The 14,227-nt window shown below is 36.1% G+C and overlaps 1 protein-coding gene across 2 annotated transcripts in view; it reads left to right on the forward strand.

Moving 5' to 3' along the window:
• Positions 1 to 14,227, forward strand: part of LOC101892671 (facilitated trehalose transporter Tret1-2 homolog) — a 122,807-nt gene that overhangs the window by 84,327 nt on the left and 24,253 nt on the right. Inside the window, exon 1 of one of the 2 annotated variants that reach the window (XM_059129073.1) lies at positions 6,090 to 7,029. The exons of the other annotated variant lie outside the window; for it this stretch is intronic. Within the exon in view, the coding sequence (XP_058985056.1) occupies positions 6,907 to 7,029 (123 nt within the window). The 5' untranslated portion in view covers positions 6,090 to 6,906. Of the gene's footprint in view, positions 1 to 6,089; positions 7,030 to 14,227 lie in introns of those variants that run through there. 2 annotated transcript variants of the gene reach the window in all.

Below are 14,227 nucleotides of genomic sequence, written 5' to 3' on the forward strand. Positions count from 1 at the left end.
ACTGTTGGATTTTTTACCAAAAACTGAGCTCCTTGGTTATCACATAGAATTTTGGTAGGGTATTCTACATACATGTTGAATTCTAACTCATTAAGTAGTTCTCGATGGAAACACACTTCTTTAGTAGCTTGACATAAGGCTATATATTCAGCTTCCATCGTGCTTAAAGCTACCACTGATTGCTTGCGTGATTCCCAGGCTACTGCACCGTCTCCCATAAACAAGACAAAACCTGAGTAGGACCTGCGATCATTCACATCACATCCCCAGTCAGCATCCGCAAAACAATTAAGATTTCCTGAATTGGCTTTTAACGTAATTCTTCCCTCTGGGAAATTTCTCAAGTATCGCAAGACATGCTTAGCTACTTGAAAGTGCTCATTGTGTGGATGAGAATTGAATTGGCACAGTTTTGACACTACGTGCATTAGATCCGGTCTTGAAATTACCGCCAAATACATTAAAGCACCTGTCAAGCTCTGATACGAATGTGGATCCAAGTCTGTACAATTCATATCACACTTGACCAAAACAGTACCATTAGGCCATGGGGTGTTTGCAGGCTTACAGTCTGACATTTTCCAACGCTTCAGTACTTCTTCACAATACATCTTTTGATGGATAGTTATATCACCTCTGGGTTCATCACGTTCAACTTCCATGCCTAAAAAAAACTTCACAGGACCACGATCTATAGCTTCTACATATTTATTCAAATTCGATACAATTTCGTTCATTTGCCTCTCAGTAGGACATGCTATTAACATATCATCGACATACAAAGCAATCAGGCTGATATCTTTTCCTTCCCTTTTGACATACACACAAGTATCGGATTTGCATCTTTTGTAATTATTTTTCATCAAAATATCGTTGACCTTTTTGTTCCACTCACGGCCTGCTTGCTTCAAACCGTATAAAGATTTTGTAATTTGCATACTTGACTTGTGTTATTGTCAAACATAGGAGGTTGCATCATGTAAACTTCTTCATCTAAATCCGCGTTCAAATATGCCGCTATAACGTCGATATGATTTACCAACAATTTATGTTGTGCAGCCAATGACAGGAATAATCGTATGACCGAATGTCGAACAACAGGAGCAAATGTTTCTTTATAATCCACATTATACTTCTGGGAACATCCATGCGCCACAAGTCTAGCCTTATACTTTTCAACGGAACCATCAGGTTTGCGTTTCAGGGAAAACACCCATTTGCATCCTATGATATTCTTCCCCTTGGGTCGATCAACGAGAGTCCACGTTTGATTCTTCATTAAGGATTCATATTCCCTTACCATTGCTTCTTTCCATTTATCTGAATTTTCGGAACCCAGTGCTTCCGCAATTGTTTGAGGGTTTTCAATTATTGAGTTCAACATTTCTACATTTTCGACTATCCTTGGTCGAAGAACTCTATCTGTCTGTGGAATAATACATTTGTTCCTTCTTTTATTATTTGGAATAATTGGCTCTTGTATGTTTGATGATGGCAATTCAGATGCCTCGACACGAGTATTATTAGTTTCTCGATCGTTTGTCAGCTTCAAAATCTCTGTACAAAACACTTCAGGTTCGATTGATTCATCCGATAACTTTTCAAACGACTCTTCGTAAAATAAAACATCTCGAGCAACGCGAATTTGCTTTGATTTAGAATCCCATAACCGATATCCTTTGGATGAAGTGGAATAACCAACGAATTTCATTTTGACTCCTTTCGGCATAAATTTTCTTCCCTTAGATTTCGGACCTTTTTGTAAGACAATTGCATCACACCCAAAAATTTTAAAATGATGTACGGATGGTTTTCTACCTATCCATTTCTCGTATGGAGTAACATCTCCAAGAACCTTAGTGGGAGCTCTATTTCTTATGTAGGCAGCTGTATTAATTGCCTCTCCCCACAATCTTTGTGGTAAACCAGACGAATGCAGTAAACTTCTGGCCATCTCCACTAAAGTCCTATTAGCTCTCTCGGCTACTCCATTCTGCTGAGGGGTATAACAAACTGTCGTTTGATGAACTATACCCTTTCTTGCAAAGAAATTTTGGAATTTGATATTTATAAATTCCTTACCGTTATCACTACGAACAACCTTAATCTGACGATCTGTCTGCTTCTCTACGGTTGCAGCAAAACGTTCGAAAACTTCAAAAGCTTCAGATTTCTTCTTCAAGCAAAATACGAATGTGAAACGAGAAAAATCGTCTATAATGGTCATAAAATACGAAGATCCACCTATCGACTGCACATCCATAGGTCCGCATATATCCATATGCAACAATTCCAATACGTCTTTCGTTTGAATTGTAGAATAAGCTTTAAATGGTTTGGCAGATATTTTACAAAGTCCACATGTGACACAATCTATGCTATCAGGAACTTTCAATACCAATCCATTAACCATGTTTTTTGACACTAATTTACACATATCGTGTACATTCATATGACCAAATCGTTTATGCCATTTTTGAGTTACATCCTTGTCAACAGCAACATTCAAAGACTGAACTTCATTTTCCATTCTAACCTTTGCAATAAACATCTCATCCACCAATTCAGCCATCAATATATTAACGCCATGGGTACTTTTCATTACTGCTCCATTATCGTGAAATACCACGGAATGCCCGGCTTTGATTATCTTTGAGATTGATAAGAAATTTGAATGAAGTTGGGGTACATACCATACGTTTCGCAATGTCAGAGTTGTAGTAGAAGTCTGCAATTTGATATCACCAATTCCTTCAGCAAAAATACTTTCCCCAGATGCCAATATAATTTGCTGTCTTGATTCTGTCAATGATTGAAAAAACAGTTTGTTCCTGCACATATGTGATGTCGCCCCACTATCCATAATCCATGATGTTGCAATTTTCGGTCTATTATCATATAAGGAACACGCATAATCTCTTCTTCTCTTCTCACTATCACCATTTTTACATTGAGATCGGATGTGTCCTATCTTACCACAACGAAAACATTTCATATTTGATGTAGGCGATTTCTTATTATTGAAATTGGTTTTTGATTGTTGCGAATGCATTCCATTTTTCAGATTATGCCCATAAATTTGATCTTTATTATGACTTTTGTTACCGCTCTTGGAGTTTGCGGCAAACGCAGTCTCGCCATTATCCACAGTCTTGTCGCCTTGTCGGGTTTCTTCCTCCAAAATCTTGGAAATTAATTTATCGTAGGTGGGTAATTTGTCTCTGCTCTCAATAGCTATAACAAAACCTTCCATTTCATCAGGAAGACTACAGAGCAATAAAATGGTCAATAAATCATCATTCAAACTTATTCCAATTTCCTTTAGTTCATCAATCGTGCAACAAAATTCATTTATTTGCACTGAAAATTTCTCAGCATGTCTGAACTTGAACCGAACCAACTTCTTGAATAACTTCACCTTTCTGGATGCCGTGTCAGCCTTGTATAATGAACTAAGTACATCCCATGCTTCCTTAGCTGTCGCACAATTCTTGATGTGTATTAATTCGCTCGCTTTCACAGAAAGGGTTATCGTTGCTAAAGCTTTTCTATCATTATTCATCCAAATTGTTTTTTCAGCAGCACCAATAGGACATTCAATCTCAATAGTATTCCATAGATCCAACGTTATTAGCAAGCTCTTTACCTGGATACACCACGTTCCATAATTTTCGCTGTTTAGTTTCTCTATGCTAGCCACAGAATTAGCCATTTTACTTCCCTTATTCCCAGATGTCCAATTTGCAAAATTATATTTAAGAACTTCGGAAATCTGGGCCCATAACCTTTGTTAGATTAATTCCTTATTTCTGTGTATTTATCTCACGCAGTAAGAATCCACCGTGAGTCCACAAGCTCTTAAATTGAAAATCCGTAATATATAAGATTTTATAAAAAGGTTTATTAGAAAAATTCAGGAAACAATGTAAAATAAAACTCAAAACCGAATGACAAGAAAAGCACACAAAAACATTTCAACAAAGTATTTGAATTGAAAAGTATGAATACTACAACAATGGGCAATATCGGTCCACTCCTTATGGTACCTACTCCACAAAGGGTAAAAATTTTGAATATTCATAAAGCTCATAAAATACGGAATTTACACCCGATTCAATTCAGACTTGGTACATCTCAACATTTTCATTAACACACAATCTGCTATAAAGATGGTACAGATCGGATAATTCCTTCTGGTACCTTCCCCACAAAGGGTAGAAATTTTGAAAAACATAAACGATCATAAAACCCGAAATAAGCATCCGATTCTCTTCAAATTACACACATGACAATATTTGTAATAACCCAAGGTGTGGTGTGAAGTTGGAATATATCGGTCCACCCCTTCTGGAACCGTCCCCACAAAGGGTCAAAATTTTGATTAGCAATGAATCTCATAAAACGGGAAATTAACATCCGATTTAATTCGGACTTGGTACATCTCAATATTTCCATTAACACAAGATCTGTTATATAGATGGTAGAGATCGGACCATTCCTTCTGGTACCTCCCCCACATAGGGCTCAAGATTTTAAAAAACAAAACGCTCAAAGAAAGCGAAAGAAGCATCCAACTCTCTTCAAATCTCCAATTTTCTCTCCAAATATTTTTGCTAACAGCAGATCTGTAGTGAAGATTATTGATATCTAGCAAACCTGTCATATTATATATCTGTCATAACTTGCGAAACAAGTCGGCGATTCTTTACAACTTGCTATATCTAAATATTTCTCTTAGCCAGAAATCTGATCTGAAAATGCAATTTATCGAAATTTATGATTTCGCATAAGCTTGGAAAAAAATGTTCGATTTCCTCCAAATTTTGCACAAGCCAATATTTTTATCTGTATTAGATGGAGTATGAAAATTGAATACGTCGGTCCGCTAAGTCTGTTATCTCACACATATTTCAAAATTTTCCAAAAATTTGCACATATCTCATATAAAGTATAGGAAGTAGTCCACATAGTCTAAATCTGACACGTTTTAATGTTTTTCTCTCAGTTTGAATAATCACAACACAAGCCTGGGGATAACATCTGTCGGTAAACCTGAAAGATACTTGTTTTTTACATTTTAACCCACTGTTGCTTCTGTGTACGCACGCATCACTGGTAGTATAATGTAAATATTATGTGTGACGTCAAAACTTCAACATATACACACGAATTTTCCTAGCAAACATTCTCAGTTTATGCCGGTGTATGCCAGTTGTAATAAACTCCCTACAAAAAGAAAGAGAAATGGAAGAGAGTCTTTTTTACATTGTCCTATTACAATATGTAGAAAATATACCGAAAACGTGGGTGAGAGCGGAAACCACCTTTTTCAAAGAAACGGAAATCACAGGGTAGAGAATTAAGACCAGCATTTGGTTGTCTGTATTTTCAGTTTATTGTTTGTTGTTGTTGTTTTTTGTTCATGACTGGTATTTTTCAGAATTGTTAATGATTTGCTTTGGGATTTGTTATGGAGGTGATGACAAGAGAAAACCCAATAATGTAAATACGATTCCTCTCTCTCTCTATTTCTCTATGTAAATTAAGGTGAATACGGGCAAACCTTCACTACAATGCATTGCATTTTAACAAAAACAATTCTATATTGACTTTTGGGGGTCTGTGTGCCTTGCATAGTTTTGTTGTGCTTTTGCCTTCTTTGCTATGCCCGTCATACGGCCAAAAACAACACTAACACGTAACACACAATGATGAAACTTTCTATGGAGACGTTGAAATATACACACCCCTTTTGCTTTACAAGGGAATTTCATTGTTGATTCATAAACACTGAACGTATTTAGGTGAGTTTGTGGGGAGAGAGCCCAAGAGGCCAAAGTGTATTTGGACGAAAGAGAGTTGAGAGCTCCATGAAATGGAAACAAAAAAAATGATTACAGAGTACACAAAACAAGTCGGCCTCTAGAGCTGGGTATAGATAATGTGTTTTTGGGGGAGAGAGAGACTGAGTGAGAGAAATAGAGAACTGGAGAGGACAATGCATTGCCATTAGTTAGCTCTGTTAATGCTAAGGAAACTGAGTAAAAATATGTTTTTATTTGGCGCGTAAGGCATGGAACGACATCATTTACAATTAAGTCGTGGCGGTGTTAAGTAACAACAACCGGAAGATAAACTCAAACTACGGCAATCAAAGACAAACAAAAAATAACATGTTAAAATATTCAAATAAGACAACGGTTATAGAAACAAATTTTAAGAAGAAATAATCAAAGAAAACGTAACAATTGTTTTGTGTTAAACGGCAATTAATACTCACTACATTTAAAAGAAGAAAACAACAAATAAATCAAACTCGAATATATACAACACAAATACTCCCAATAATACTTTCCTGTAATAAATTTGGAAAGAAGAAAAGCAGCAGCAACAACAACAGTATTACCTAGTTTTTTTTTAAGATAAGGGAAACATTAAGAAGTGGTTTTCCCATCATTGAACTCTACCTAAGTAACCAAAATTATTTGTGTGTATGTGTGTCAAAAATTGTATTGCACACACGACTTGTAACCTTTGGCTAAGCGCAGGCGCATCTAAACAAGTCCAATACATATTGAAGTAACCTAGCCAAAGAGAGCGGGAACACAAAAGAAGTGTGGGTGTCCAAAAACAAGGAACGTAGAAAATAAAAGACAACCCAAAAAACAACCTTCAGCAGCTAGAAGAAGAAGAAGAAGCAAATTATTTGTGTTTTGTAATCACACAACAAAGGACTATTAAAGGATCCAAAACTTAACCTCAAAACATATCCAAAATTAGTGTATTTGTATTTTATACAAACCAAAAAAAAAAAAAAACGCAAAACGCGAACAAGTAATCTCAGTAATTTATTAAAACCCAAACGTTCAAATCTCCCCTTTAATACTCAAATATATTGGCAAAAATATGTCATCAACCTCATCAGAAGCAAATCTAAAACACAACGGTGCTGCCTCTTTGGCCACCGAAGAAAGTTCACATCTCCTGGAGAAGGCAGCCAACGGTGAAAAATATGGCTCACAGAAACCGGTAAATACATTGTCTTTTTTTTAGTTTTCCTTTGCATTTTTTTCATAGACGTATGTTCCATTTCCTCTTTACTCAAATTACATAGCTTTTCTGATTTCTAACCATTATTTATTACCAGTTAACCAATACCAACTACATCTTTGCCTTGAAGGCGGTCGTTGTAAATGGGAAAACTAAACGGATTACGAGGGAGAGTTGTAGGGAATTCAAGAAGCGATGAGTCAATGGAAGTTAAGGCTTTGTAAAGGAAGAACATGAAGGTTATTTGTGTTTCCAATAAATAAAAAATCATATCAACTTTCGCTATAAAGTGTGTCGAGAGGTAAAAGTAATGCTCGAATATCCCTTTGAAACGGGATAGGAAGATATGGCAATGTACAGATTCTGCAGGCCGTATGGAAAAAAACAAGGAAATGAAATCTAAGATCCCACAATTTGCGGAATGATACTACCGCGAATCTTCGTCAAATAAGGCAGAACGAAATTTATTAGATGCGAGACTATGTCAGGGGTACAGAATTCCCTAACTAAACTTTTTTCTAACTAATATAACCTTGGTGTAAAACATCTTAAAAATGCACAAACATCAAGATTTCGTTCAAATACTTCAAATAAGCTTCAAATCGAATGATCTTTGATTAGATGTGATAATAACAATTGCGCTCAGCAGGTAGCCAAGACCACTTGAATATAGGGATAGAGCAACCCTACAATGTTCTCCATTGCGATTCCTCAAAAAAAAAATCTTTTACGACTTCAGTCTAAACAAGTAAAAAAGCTGTAAGTTCGGCCAGACCGAACTTTGAATACCCTCCACCATTTGGAACGAATTTGACAGTTCTCAAAAACAATAAAATCCGTTAAAAATTCTGTCAAAATCTTAAAAATACCGAATGTAGCTATTATTTAGTGTATATGCGATGACATGGACCTGAATAGGTAACCTTTGTTATAAGCCATCACAATATTTAAATGCGAAACTTAAAATGACGATTTAGCGATGTCCGTCCGTCTATAAAAATCACTCTAGCTTCCGAACGAAATGAAGCAGGTTCATAAAACTTTACTCAAATGTATATTATGTCTGCAAGACTTTTAGTATTGCAAATGGGCCATGTAGGTACACGTTTTGGTATGGGCCCCATATAACGGCACCTCCCAATAATCGGTACTTTGATGATTTTAGCGACATTATTCACCGCAAATGTTTCAAATTTTGTATTTGAAATTCGTAATGGATACTACAGCCTATGACGGAAAATTGTCCGCGCAAGTCCACGTCTTCGTATAGCCGCCATATAACGATACCTCCCGATATTCGGTATTTTGACGATATTAGCGACATTATTCACCGGAATTGTTTGAAATTTAGTATTTGAAGTTCATAAAAGGTGCTACAGCCTATGACAGAAAATTGTCCATGCAGGTCCAGGTCTTCGTAAAGGCCCCATATAACGATACCTCCCGATATTCGGTATTTGGATAATTTTAGCGACATTAATCACCGGAATTGTTTCAAATTTGGTATTTGAAGTTCGTAATGTATGCTACAGCCTATGATAGAAAATTGTCCATGCAGGTCCAGTTCTTCGTATAGGCCCCATATAACGATACCTCCCGATATTCGGTATTTGGATAATTTTAGCGACATTAATCACCAGAATTGTTTCAAATTTGGTATTTGAAGTTCGTAATGAATGCTACAGCCTATGACAGAAAATTGTCCATGCAGGTCCACGTCTTCCTAGAGCGCCCATACAACGATACCTCCCGATATTCGGTATTTTAATGATTTTAGCGATATTATTTACCGCAAATGTTTCAAATTTGGTATATGAAGTTCGTAATGGATACTAGAGCCTGAGACAGAAAATTTTCTGTGCAGGTCCACGTTTTGGTATAGCCCCCATATAACGATAACTCCCGATATTCGGTATTTTGATGATTTTAGCGACATCATTCACCGGAATTATTTGAAATTTTGTATTTGAAGTCCCTAAAAGGTGCTACAGCCTGCGACTGAAAATTGTCTGGGCAGGTCCAGGTCTTCGTATAGGACCCATATATCAGTACCTCCCGATATTCGGTATTTTGATGATTTTAGTGACATTATTCACCGCAATTGTTTCAAATTTGGTATTTGAAGTTCGTAATAGGTGATATATCCTGTGACAGAAAATTGTCTATGCCGGTCCAGGCCTTCGTATAGGCCCCATATGCCCTATATTCGGTATTTTGACGATTTTAGCTACATTATTCACCGGATTTTTTTTTCAAGTTTCGCATTTGAATATTGTAATGGCTTTTGAGAAAAGTTCCCTATGCAGGTTTACTTCTTCGTATAGACCCCAATATTACTGCTATATATTCGGTATTTTTAAGATTTTAACGAAATTTCAAAGGGATTTTTATTTTTTTTAAAATTTCCAAATTCTCTCCAAATGGCGGAGGGTATTCAAAGTCCGGCCTGGCCGAACTTACGGCTTTTTTCCTTGCTCTGCATTATTTTTTATATTTTCTCATACTTACCATACCTCCCCCCTTTGCACCACCAAACGCCTACCTATAACGTGAAATGCAATCCATGCATGAAAACCTATTTTACAATTTGCAAAAAAATCTATTTTTCCTATGATTTGTTAGCCGTGAAAATCGTACATATGTGAGTACGTGTGTGTCTGTGAAAAGTTTTCACTCTTTTATGGTTTTTCAATTTCTGGCGATACCAATGCGAATATAAATCTTCCATAAATTTTAGACATGGATTTAAGACAAAAACAACACCGGCAACAAGAAAATAATAGCAAAACTTTGATTGCATCCATATGTCTTCAGTGTGGCATATAAAACCAAACATGTGTGCCGTCTATGTGTGTGTGTGTGTACGTGTGCGTAAACATCATGAAATTTTTGCATCTGGAAAACAATTTCTATTTTCAAAACTTTAATTCATTTCTGTTTTGTTTGTTTGCATTGAAGCTAAGTTGTGTAGGAATGTGTGCGTCTTAGCTAGCTAGCTAGACATTGGGCACCCGTTGTTGTATCTCTCCACTCCATTGCCTCCATACCCCCTGGAGAGAGTGGGCAAACAAATGATTTCATTGCAAACATTTGCTTTGCAAAGATGTAAACGAAATTATTTTTTTCATTGTCTATGCGTGTGAGTTCATTCAGTAAATGGAATTGGCAAATAATCCATGAAGCGGTCCGGTCATTTGGAGGTCAATGGCTTGCTTGGTCAAGTGTGGCAATGCAAAAGCGGTAACCTCCCCTCTTGTTTTTTGGCAACATGTTTTCTCCATGGACTTTGAAATGGAGGTTACCTGAGGTGTTTGTCATTTAATGGTGATCATTTATTTTCATATTTTATTTGTCATGTTTGGGGAGTCAAAGGTGCAAAAAGATATTTCATGCAAAACAGAGCCAAAAAAATGTTTTTTGAAAATGGCGCCCAATATAAAGTCATACAACCATTGCCCTTTGAGACTCGAAAGTGCTCTTCTATATTAAGAAAATATTTGTTTTTATTTCCATTCCCAATTCAAAGCAGATCCTTAAATATTTTACGAAAATGGCGCCCAACATGAAAACGTTCGCCGATTGCTTTAAAAGATTGTCTAGAGATAAGATTGCTTAAACAGATGGTCGCAAAAATGTCGCCCGACATGAAATCCTAGAAAAAGTTATAAATTAGTTCCTAAGCTTGAGCTTTTTTCGTCCTGTTGGGGAGTCAACTGTTTAAGTGAAAATTGTCATGCAAAGATGTGCCATTAATAGGGTTTGAAGAGTTTAATTCATTCTGTTAGGGAGTCAACAACTCAAGACAAATTTTCCATCTATGGAAGGTCGCAAAAAAGGAAATGGCGCCCAACATGAAGTCGTACGTCAATAGTTTTATTGGGTTCTCAAGAGCTTTTCTCCTGTAATACGACATTTAAATCAAGTTTCGGCCAATAAAAGACCTCTTGTAGGTTACCTTTTTCCATTTTTAATCCAAAGTAGACCCTAAAAAAAATATAAAACGAAAATGGCGCCCAACATGAAGTCGTTCATTGATAGCCCCTTTAGGCTCCCAAGTCATGGGGTCAAATTTTTAAGACAGACATTTTATCGAAAAAACTTCGCAGAAATTTTTTGCGAAAATGGAGGTCATCTTTCTCCATTTTAAATCTAAAGTAGATTTTAAAAAATATCAGACGAAAATGGCGCCCAACATAAAATAGTTCTTCGATTGCTTTATGGGACTGCAAAGAGTCAGGAAAGTCACAAAAGTTAACGAAAACGTTTTACGAACATGGCGCCCGACATGGAGTCGCACAAAAGTGACGCCCAACTGGTATAAATTGGTATATGAGACTCTTAAGAGTTTAATTCGTCTTGATAGGAATTCAAAGGGTTAAAACACGTTTTTATAACCTCCACCATAGTATGAAGGGTATATTTAGTTTGTCATTCCGTTTGTAACACCTCGTAATTTAGACCCCACAAAGTATAAATATTCTTGATCAGCATCAAATTCTATGTCGATTTAGCGATGTCCGTCCGTATGTCCGCCAATCCGCCTGTGGAAATCACTCTAGCTTCCGAACAAAATGAAGTAGGTTGATAAAATTGTACTGAAATGTATCTCATGTCTGCCGGACTTTTGCTATTGAAAATGGGTCATGTAGGTCCACGTTTTCGTATAGCCTCCATATGACGTCACCTCATTATAATCGGTATTTTGATGATTTAAGTGACATTATTCACCGGAATTGTTTCAAATTTGGTATTTGAAATTCGTAATGGATACTACAGCCTGAGACAGAAAATTGTCTATGCTGGTCCAGGTCTTCATATAGCCCCCATATAACGATACCTCCCCATATTCGGTATTTTGATGATTTTAGCGACATTATTCACCGGAACTGTTTCAAATTTAGTATTTGAAGTTCGTAATGAATACTACAGCCTAAGACAGAAAACTACATGTGCCGGTCCACGCCTTCATATAGCCCCCATATAACGTCATCTCCCGATATTCGGTATTTTGATAATTTTAGCTACATTATTCACCGGAATTGTTTCAAATTTGGTATTTGAAGTTCATAATAGATACTCCAGCCTGAGACAGGAAATTGTCCGTGCAGGTCGACGTCTTCATATAGCCCCCATATGACGTCACCTCCTGATATTCGGTATTTTGATGATTTTAGCGACATTATTCACCGGAAATGTGTCAAATTTGGTATTTGAAGTTCGTAATAGATACTACAGCCAATGGCAGAAAATCGTCGATGCAGGTCCACGTCTTCGCATAGCCCCCATATGACGTCACCTCCCGATATTTCCCCATTTTGATGTTTTTAGCGACATTATTCACCGGAATTGTTTGAAATTTGTTATTTCAAGTTCATAATGGATACTACAGCTTATGACGGAAAATTGTCTGTGCAGGTCCACGTCTTCGTATAGCCCCCATATAATAATATCTCCCTATTTTCCTTCTAAAGGTCACCTTAAAAATATTTTAAAAAAATGGCGCCCAACATAAAGTCATGCATTGATTGCCTTACGTTTTCAAGAGTTTTATTCGTCATGTAAGGGTGTCAAATTTTTTATCAAAAAAATGTCTCTAAAATGTTTTACATAAATGGCGCCCAACATGAAATTATACATTGCTTGCTGTATGTGACTCTCAAGGGCTCTTCTGCAGTAAGATGACATTTTGAACGATTTTCCGCCAATAATACATTTTGAACGATTTTCCGAAGACCTCTAGCAGTTTCTCTTTTTTCCATAGAAATCATGTTGCAGGTTATCTGTCCACAAAAACTATGGAAAGTTGAAGCAAAATATTTGTCCATAAAACTATTAACTATTGCTTCACCTTCATTGTTTTAGCCAAATCTTTGTTAAAGAAACCTTGAGCCACATTGCATTCTATGCTCGAATTTAGCCAAATCTCCACAATTAATTGCCAAATTGTTATTCATTTTTGGTTTTTTACTCCCAACACCCCTAGCTAATTGGCAACGTCTAAGAGTTATTTATTAACACTACCCTACAAAATTAAAAAAACAACATTTTTTCTGTTTTTTTTCCAATAGTTTCGAAACCAGCCAACAAAAATTTGCTCATTAAAGTTAGCCTTGCGCTTTGATATCGAATTTTGTTAGAAATGAAAAAAAAAAAACGTTTTTTTTTTTGTTGTTTGTACAACTAATGCAAAAATTATCTACAAATGATACAAAAAACAACAACAACCACTACAAAAATGGTTATAATGATATAATGACAAAAAATTTGTATCCATATCATTTGCCAACAATGCTTTGGTCGGTCGACCTAGGGCTTTAATTGTGAGGGAGGTTGAGGAGTTTTTGTCTGTTGGCCTAACAGAGATAAAAGAACCAAAAAAAATATATTTTTTGTAGATTTTTTTTTTATAATTATCTATTATTCATATTTTTTATATATGCGACAATTGGATATATATGGCTTTCATTATCATTTAGTCAAAAAAAAAAAAGACTAGACAAGATTTTTTTTACTAACTATGACGTGGATGAGAGTTAACGAAACGGGTCATCATCTGGTGGTTGAGAAATGAGGAAATCGCCAATCAAAGAGTTTTTTTATAACGAATTTTGGTACACCCAATTCTTGGCTAAGCAAAAGAAATTTGTCCTTTGCTAAATCCGATTTCCGAAGACCAGCAAAATTCCCTTAAAATTCGCCAATCAAAGCTCTTGAAAATAAAAGTATTTCGCACAAAAACCTGTTAATTCATTTAGATTAGCAATGAAATAATTTGCAATTAATTAGTGGAGGCATGTCTGACGTCTAACGCTCTTTTCCCTACCTTCGCTTCAGCGGCTTTTACACACACACACAAAAGAACTTTGTAGAACTAGATTTGAAAGTTTACTCAAAATCGCAGCCAGACATATTTTAATTCATTCATTTTATAGACCGGCTAAAGTGTTAAAATTTCTGCCTCGCTCGGGTTGAGGGGAAGAGGTAATTGAACTTGGCAACATTTGAATATATGAATATTTATTGCAAAAAATATACAGACACACACACATCTAAATGAATGAACTTTTATTTTCCAATACCAGAGCCACAGAGCCCTGTTAATCAATTCTCACTCAGATTGGACAAACAAAACCAAGATACGTCGCAGTACCTTTTTGTTTCTTTGCAAAAAAACAGA

The sequence above is a fragment of the Musca domestica genome, unplaced genomic scaffold (genome assembly GCF_030504385.1).
Source record: "Musca domestica strain aabys unplaced genomic scaffold, Musca_domestica.polishedcontigs.V.1.1 6, whole genome shotgun sequence".
NCBI lineage: Eukaryota > Metazoa > Arthropoda > Insecta > Diptera > Muscidae > Musca > Musca domestica.